The 9,111-nt window shown below is 43.2% G+C and overlaps 1 protein-coding gene across 1 annotated transcript in view; it reads left to right on the top strand.

The window, feature by feature from the left end:
- The window catches only part of SSH1 (slingshot protein phosphatase 1), a 70,851-nt gene that overhangs the window by 11,977 nt on the left and 49,763 nt on the right, over positions 1–9,111 (top strand). Inside the window, exons 2-3 of the mRNA XM_006870502.1 lie at positions 5,309–5,347; positions 5,415–5,458. Coding sequence (XP_006870564.1) covers positions 5,309–5,347; positions 5,415–5,458 — 83 coding nt within the window. The remainder of the gene's footprint in view (positions 1–5,308; positions 5,348–5,414; positions 5,459–9,111) is intronic.

The following is a 9,111-nucleotide window of genomic DNA, read 5'->3' as shown; positions in this document are numbered from 1 at the left end:
TTAAATCCTTCTATATCTAGATTGAGTTCTGGGTGATGTTGTCATGTATGTTAACCTCAGGTTGCTTTCTGCTGTTGTTTCTTGGTCCAGAGAACACCATTTAATATTTTTTGTGAAGTTGGTCTGGTTGTTACAAATTTCTTTAATTTCTGTTTTTCTGAAAATGTCTTAATTTCACCATTATATTTGTGGGACAACTTTGGTATAGGAGTCTTGGTAATTTTGTTCTTTTAGAGTTTTGTATATATCATCCCATTGTTTTACTTGCCTGCATGGTTTTTACTGAGGAATCATATCTTAGTCTTATTGATTTTCTTTTGTAGGTAACTTTTCATTTTTCCTGGGCTGCTCTCAGGATTCTTTACTTGTTTTGGGCTTTGGAAAGTTTGATTAATATGTGTTGGTGATTTTCTTTTGGGGGTCTATCCTGTTTGGAGTTCGTTCAGCTTCTTGAATGGTTATCTTCTCATCTTTCATGATGTTAGAGAAGTTTCTTCCAACAACTCTTTGACAATTTTCTCCATGCTTTTTATTGTCTCTTCTTGTTCTGGAATTCCAATCACCTGTAAGTTATTCCTCTTCATGGTGTCCCACATAAATCTCATTCTTTTTTCTGATTGTTCATCTAGCATACTAGTATTGAGAGATTTATCTTCAGACTCACAAATTCAGGCTTCCATTGCTTCGAATCTTCTCCTTTTTCAATGCATTGCCCATTTTTGAAATCTTAGTATTAATCCTCTGGATTTCTATTTGCAGATTTGTTTTGTTTCAAAATTTGCATTTATCCTGATCCTTTGTTCTTGTAGTCTTTTCCTAAATTATTCTAAAGTTTTTTCTGTGTTCTCCTTGCTTTCCTGGATCTTTCTGTCAATCATTGAAGGTACCTAAATATCATTTTTTTCTATTCTTTCTCAGGTAGCTCCATTACTCTTTCTTCCTCAGAAAGGTTTTCTGGATCTGCATCTTGGTCATTTGTTTAAGCCACTCTCATTTCATCATGTAAGCTAAAATAGTCTGTTTGCTGCAAAACACTGTGGTGTCATTGTATTTGTATTGAATTGATGGTTGTGTGGTGGTGTATTCTTAGGCTTTCACCAACGGGCTCCTAGTGGGCGTGATTAGAGAATGGAAGTGTGTGCACTGTTTTCTGTTTGGTGTGCATGCATCTCAGTTTAGGGTAGGTTTGGCTCTTTTCCAGTGGGTGGAACTGAAGAGGGGTCCAGTTGTGGATGAGCTGTGTGGGCAGTTTTGCTGTTGCCTATCCTGTGGGGCAAGAGGAGAAAACAAAATGGAACAGTCAGACAACAGTGAAAACAGAATATGATGCAGGAGAAAAAATAAAAGTAGCAGCAAGAAGAAAACAAAGTATATAATAACTGAAAAGATAAAAGAGGGACAGGAAAGTAGAGCTGTACAAGAGAAGAGTAAGAGAAAGTAAAAGGAACAGTGAAAAATTAAGAAAACATGGAAGATGAAAAGGGAATGATATTAGAGAACTAGTAAAGAAAAAGAAGTGGAAATGAGAAACAAGAAAAGAAGAAAGAACAAAAGCAGAGAGGATAAAAATCAAGAGAATGGAAAGAAAAGGAGAGGAAACACTAAACAAAGAAAAATAATGAAAGGGAAAATAAACAAACAAAAAAACAGTGGACCCTGAGAGGAGAAAACTCTGGGGTGCTGCTGCTGGCCACGGAGCTCAGGAGGTGGGTAGAGGAGGGATGTTACGGCAGAGTTAGATGGAGCTTCTATAGGCCTAGGTGTTGTCTATGTCCAGGGCTCCCAATCCAGAAGTAGTTTATCAAGGCCCTTCAGGTTGCTGGTTTCAGTGTCTGTCAGAACCCGAAGGCAGCTGGGGGCAAGGTGGCTAGTAATTGCACTGTAGGATAAGTACTGAACCATGAGGTCGATTTGAACTGCAAGGTCAGTGGTTCAGACTCACCAGTCACTCCTCAGGAAACCCTATACAGGGTTGCTATGAGTCAGAACCAACTCAGTAGCATTTAACAACAACTAGTCTAATCTGGCCTAGAGGCTCTGTCTGCAGCAAAGCCCACCTTAATCCAGGTTCTCCAAGGCAGTGCAGCGGGCACCCCCCTCACACTGGCTCAAACTGTGTAGCTCAGAACTCCTGGAGAGCAGGGTCTGCACTTGGGATAGATGAGCATAGGGGCCAGCCTCACCTCTGTTATTCAGGGGAATGTGGGGGACAAGAGAGAATTGCACCTTTTCCATCACCCTTGTGAATCTGCACCCTCCGGCTGCCATCTGTCTGTCTTTCCAAAGGTGTTTGCAAAAGTTCAAGATGACCATGCTGCAGGTAGCCAGCAGTCTGTTCACCAGTCAGTCTCCTCCTTTCACCATCTCTGCTTATGTCTCACCCAGTAGGTATTCAATCCCCTTCTCTAACCTTTCTGGGATTGTCCTCTGTGTCTGTTTTATTTGGTCTCCTGTATCTTTGTAGTAGAGGGTCTGTGTAGCGTGTCTGCCCACTCTGCCATCTTGCTGGATCATGTGTTTTTCTATCAGGTGTTTTTATGAAACCCTTGGGGGAAAGCCAGCTTTCTCTATGTCTTTTGCTACTGAGTTCAGGAATTCTTAATCTTAACTGTGTGTCAGAAGCACTCTTGGAAATTTTTTTGTTGTTGTTGAGAATATACACAGAAAATATGGACCAGTTCAACAGTTTCTACATTACAAATTGTTCCCATCTAATCCTTCAAGTGGCTGTTGTCAGTTTGATCTCATCTAGATAGTTCTTGAAAAAAAAACCAGCGCTCAAAGCAGACAATCTTTACTAGTTATGCTAAGCTATTACTTGGTTTAAAGAAGGCTTCAGAGGATATTTTTAAGGTTTAAACAACAGGGCAATAGTTTCGGGAGTTCCTTCAGCCTTAGTGGTTCCAGAAAGTATAGGTTCATGAGAATTTGAAATTCTGTTGTACATTTCCCTCCTTTTGATCAGCATTTTTCTATAAACTCTGATGAAAACATTCAGTACTAGTAGCTACCTCGGGAGCTTTTTAAAGGAGTGTAGACTTTACAAATTAGAGCATTTTTGGTTTGGACCTGGGTGTGCATATATTTAGGAGTTTTATTGACCAGTTGGATACTTAATCAGAGTGGAAAACCCAGGGTTTTAACATAATACTCTACAATATGACATTCCTATACCTACTATTTCTGCTCTTCAAGTAATGGTTTTCCTAAATTGCATGGCACACATCCAAACGTAACAGCCACCTTATTAAGAAGATAACTGTCTTTGCCCTCATCAATGAGATGGCAAGACCAGATTAGAACTGTACCCCACCTCTGCAAATGTGTGCATATTCAAATAAATGAGCGTAGTTAGAACCCAGAACTGTGGCTTCCCAGGCAGCACAAAGTTTATCTTCTTAAACTTTGATGTGCACTAGAATCGTTTACAGAGTCTGGTAAAAACGCAATTACCCAGGCTCTTCCTGGAGATTCTATTTCACGAGATTTGACCTGCATTCTTCATTTTGAGATACACAGTAACTAATACCGAATTGCTGAGCTGTTAAAATGAGATGGCCTGGCACAACTAAGAGCCTTGTAAGTCTCTGTCACATCCTCAACCCAAACCCAAATCCAAACCCAAACCCACCTACTTCAGGTTGAGTCATAGTTAGCCTAGAGGACAGAACAGAACTGCTTATATATAGAGTTTCCACGGCTGTCATGTTTGCAGAGGCAGACTGCCACATCTTTCTCTGAGTGGCTGTTGGGTTTGCACTGTTGTGCCTGGTAAGTAATAATACTGATGATGACAAACCTGCCTTGAGAGCAGCTTCTTGGCCTGCGTAGCTGTGCTGCTCACAGATCTCCTTCAATTCGTACTCAGTCCCCAAGAATCAAACGTGCCTTGCCCCATCATTGTGAATGTGGTGGTGATGAGGTTAGTAAGAAAAATAACTTTTCTTCTTCAAGTTCTGTTTCCCTGAACTGCTCCTTCCCATTCTCTCCTATGCACAGTTCATTCAAATTTGGGCAGGAGGCCCGAGGATGGGATATGGTATACACACTTTAGTGGAACCCAAGCAGCTGCCCTGCAGTCAGCTTGGGGCACCCAGACAGGACGACTAGAGTAGGAGTCTGATTTTCACTCTAGACATGTCTGTTCCAGGGATTCGAGACACAGGGCAGGGAGGCCTTTTAAAGATGTCAAGCTGTCATTTCCCCAACTGCAAAATAAGGAAAGTTGTAGTATATATGTTGTTGTTGTTAAGCACTGTCGAGTTGATTCTGACCTTTAGCGACCCTGTATAGGATTTCTAAGGAGCAGTTGGTGAGCTTGAACCACCGACCTTATAGTTCAAACGACTTTGCAGTCTGATGCAATAGCCCACAGTGCCACACCAGTAGTATATATACAGTCTCATTTAATCTTTTGGTAAGGATGAATTGATTGTTGAGAGCTTGGGAAACTTCCAGGGAAGGCCTTCCCGAAAGTCCCTCCTCAGGATTGCTTTCCTCACGGAATGTTCCAGAATCCTCAGATGCCCTCTCCCTCTTCTGAACTTTAGCAGGTTTTCTTTCATAGGGTTCTTATTCCATTCTGCCTTGCATTGTGGTGATTCATTTCCTTCATTTATTTCACAACTGGGCTGAAAGATGCATTAAAAACACAGAAGGCTCCCGGCTGGCTCCAGTGGAGTGACTTCTGGGTTCACATCCTGAGCCGTTCAGGACCTGCGTCTGCTTAACCATTGCAGGCCTGGGCTGCCCTGACACAGGCCTCTCCCCAAGTCCCACGTTTGGCACGTGTGGTCCCCTCTACTAGGAATGTCCGATTTGCCTCCTCCAGTAGCCATTAACATGCCCAAAGAATTTTCAGAATGTAAAAGTTCTTTGAAAACGTTGAATAACGCATTGCGGCAGCTGCCCACATCAGGGTGTCCCTGTTGGGTGAATGAAGGATATCATGAAAGGAATAGAAATCCTCCAACATGTGGATGTTAACGAATGGGGTCCTCATCACTTGGGGTTTGTTACATGTTGGCCAGCTGTTTCCCCTCCCCGTCCCTACTCCACACCCTGTGGCTTGTTCTTAAGCCCACAAGAAAGCCTGTAGGAGTGGAATGATTAGAGGAACTTCAGCTGCTTTGCTCCCTCTGAATGGCCCTCTTTCATCAGGATTGCTGGGACAAGGGCCTTTTTAAGCCAAAATATCAGGGGAAGACAAGAGTTCCACAAGAGCCATTTGCTCTTTGGGTGGAAACCTCATCTGACGAGGAATGTCCCAGCTCCACGCTGCCTTCTTACCTCTCCTGTTTCCCTTAAGGATGGCGGACCAGGGCTCCAGGGGCAGCTAGAGGTGGCGGTAAGGATGTGGATACGGCAGCCCTGAACCCTTACCTATTTCACTGACTATCTGCCTCATCCTCCAGCCAGCTCAGTACTCCTGCTGTTCAGAGGTTTCCAGTCCAAATTAGTAGGTATCACCACTGCTGATTTCTATTTTCCAACCATGTTTTGGCTTCTGGTTGTTTATATTCTGAGGCTTGTGGTTTTGGAGGAGCATTGATTGAGGTTTTTTTGTCTGTCTTCAGTGCTTTGTAGAAATTTTAATCTTGGGTCATCTTGCAAAACAGCGCTGGAGGACATATTTGTATTGTGGAGATAAAAGCTTTGATGGAGCAGGGTGGGGAGGGCTGTGGCTAAGCCTTTTTTAAATCCTTCCTCAAGATTTTTCATAAAACCATGGAGAAAAACATGTCAATTTCTTTTTTCCCCTGTTGGCCTGACTTTGAAAAAGGTCCCTGGGTGGCACACAGAGTTTACGTTCTTTCAGTGACTCACTGAAAGGTTGGTGATTCGAATACACTCAGTGGTGCCATCAAAAGAAAGCTATGGTGAACTCCTTCCGTTGTGTGACCTTGTGTAACTTTGCTGCGGTTGTTAGTGCCTGTCAACTTGATTCTAACTCAGTGTGAGTCCATGTTTTCAGGATTTTCTTGGCAGAAGTAGATTGCCAAGCCTTCTCTTCCAAGATGCCTGCGGGTGGGTTCGAACTGCTAACCTTTCAGCTAGTAGTCGAGCACCAGTTGTGCCACCCAGGCACCTTTCTGTGGCATCAGTCACTCTTTTTCAAGAGGTTGGAGTTCTTTTGTGGGAAGACAGGTTTTCCTGTAGCCGGGAGGGTGGTTTGTATCCCCTGCTTGAGTAGATAAACTCTGCCACATTGAAGAGTGCATGTGTTACCAGTAACATGGATTATTCAAGGACTGCCCCAGTGGGGCAATTTGAGACTGGTGAGTCAGGGTCCCCAGGAAGGGGACCAAAGGATGTCCAGGCAGTGGGAAGTTGTGTTTGTGTAAGCCACACCAAGATGCCTGGGGCTCTGGACCTACAGTGAGCTTATCCTCCGTGATGGGAAGCAGTTGCACCTAGGATCTGGACATCTTGTTTTCATAAATCCTGTAGCCTCCAGCTCCCCACCACCACACCACCCCCGTGAATCTCAGCCCCAGGAGTCATCTTGTGTGATTACCCCACCCCACCCCTAATACCATATCCACTCACTGCCTTCCCAAGGAGAGGGCTGATCTCACAGCCTTGGAGAATGCTGCAGCTTGGACTCCTTGCTCTTTACAGCCGATTGCCAATTGTCATGAGGAGGACCAAGACAAAGTGTTCCAGGGTCCCCAATTAATACAGCCCCCAAGGCTAGAGAGGAAAGGTGTTAGGTGATTCTGAAACCTGCTCAGAAGAGACAGCATGCATGTTTGATGGAAGCATCTTCGATAGCCACATAGATGCTAAAAGGCTTTTTGCTTCCTATGGCAAGGGTGAGAGAGTGTCACAAAAAGGAGTTTCTCATTGCTTTCAGTATTTATAATCCTGAATTCCTCAAGGGGTAAAATTTACAGCGCAATTATACAACTGTTAATAGAGTGGAAGGAGTCCCTGATGGCACAATGTTAAACTGCTCCCCAGAAAGTGGGCAGTTCAGACCAACCACTCTGTGGAGAAAAGCCCCAACAGTCATGCTCCGGTAAAGATTATCCCTCACCCACCCGAAAAAAACAAAACAAAACAAAAAACCCTACAGACAAACCCATTGCTATCAAGGTGATTCCAGTTCCTAAGAACTCTGTAGGGTAGTGCAGAACTGCCCCTAGGGTTTCAAAGGCCACAATTTTTATAAAAGCAGGCTGTCATATCTTTCTCCTCCCAAAGAGCAGTGGTGAGTTTGCACCAGTGACCTTTTGGTTAGCAACCAAGCACTTAACCATTGTGCTACCAGGGCTCCTTCCCTTAAGATTGTTATTGTTGTTAAGTGCCGTCTAGTTTAGTTCCAACTCATAGCGACCCTGTGTAAGGTTTCTGAGGAATGGCTGGTGAGCTTGAACCATCAACCTTGCTGTCTAGTGCATTAACCCTCAGCACCATACCAGGACTCCCCCATAAAAATTACAGCTTGGGAACCCCTACAAGACCATTCTACTCTATCACAGAGGTTGCTATGACTGGAAACCAATTCGACAGCACACAGTAGGGTAGACAGGATAGTTTGGCAGTGTGTTGGAGAGATTAGAGTCCTACACAGATTGAAGTCAAAGGACTGAATAGAAGAGGTCAGCTATGTGAACACCCACGCTCTGTGGCTGATGATCCCTGGTGTGTCTGTAGGGTAAGCATTGGGCTGCTAACCAAGAGGTCGGGAGTTCAAACCCACCAGCTGCTCCACGCAAGAAAGATGAGGATTCTGCTCCCATACAGACTTATGGGAAACCCCACACAGGTTTGCTATGAGTCAAAATCAACTCAATGGCAGTGAGTGTGGTTTGGAGTTGTAGCATGCATTAGAGTTCAACCAGAAAACTTAACATGTTAGTGTGGAGGCACGTAGCACTACAGCATTGTTGAGTTGGCTAATTTACATGCTTGCTCCCGTGGTATATTTTCCTAGCACCTTGGTAGCATAATGGCTATGAATCGGGCTGCTAACCTCAAGGTGGGCAGTTCGAAACTACCAGCGGTTCCACGGGAGAAAAATGAGGTGTTCTGCTCCCGTAAAGATTTACAGCCTCAGGAACCCTGTGCAGGGTCACCATGAGTCGGAACCAACTCCACAGTACTTAACAGCAACAACAACAACAACAATGTACAATGATAGATTTTGCCGTGTTGTTTTTTTTTATTCCAGGATTAGAATGTTTAACTACTAATTTTAGATGTCTGGGTTATAAGTGATTTTGCTTGTTTTTTATGTCACGGGAAAAACCCTTATATTGTTTTTGGGAATCCATTTGCACAAGTCCAGGGCTCTAATGAAAAAAAAAGTACTGCTCTTTCTTAGGGATTTTCCCTTTAAATCATGTGCATGTTACTTGGTTTCTCAAAAAGGAGTTGCTGATGTTTATAGTTCCCTTATAATCTGAACTGTGGTCTTTCAAAAAGAAAAATATTTTGCTACTGTCCTTTTGCCATTTTGTAGTATGTATTTTATTTGCTTTGAAAATCAAAAATAGTCATGTAGAATAAGCACTGGACTGCTAACCGCAACGTCAGAAAATGAGTTGGCACTGACTCTGTGGTACTTAACAACACAACAAGAAAGTTAATATTGGTTCAATGTTGAACATTTGGGAAATACTAAGAAATAAAAAGAAAATAATCACAGGTGATTCAACAACTGTTTCCCCAACCCCTGACCCCCGTAAAAATCTGCTGTTAACATTTTGGTGTATCTTATGAATAATTTTCTGAGTTAATAGTGTCCTTAAGTAATTGGTAGTAATTAATAACTAAGAGTCCAGGTATGGCACTGCACATTACTGCGCTAGTCTGTAGGTTTGCTTTGAACTGCAAGGTCGGCAGTTCAGGCACGCCATTCACTCCTCAGAAACCTTATACAGGGTTGCTGTGAGTCAGAACCAACTCGACAGCACTTAACAAATAGCTAAAGAGTTCTCTTTTTTTATACAGTCTTAGTTTCTGCAAAAAGTTTATATTGACTCAGTATAGAACATTTGGGATATACTAAAAGCATTTGGAGGAGCTCTGGTAGTGTAGTGGTTATGAATCAGGCTGCTAACCTCAAGGTCGGCAGTTCGAAACTACCAGCTGTTCCGTGGGAGA

The sequence above is a fragment of the Chrysochloris asiatica genome, unplaced genomic scaffold (assembly GCF_000296735.1).
Source record: "Chrysochloris asiatica unplaced genomic scaffold, ChrAsi1.0 scaffold00142, whole genome shotgun sequence".
Lineage (NCBI taxonomy): Eukaryota > Metazoa > Chordata > Mammalia > Afrosoricida > Chrysochloridae > Chrysochloris > Chrysochloris asiatica.
The sequence above is the reverse complement of the archived record's forward strand: the minus strand, read 5'-3'. Positions and strand labels throughout refer to the sequence as shown.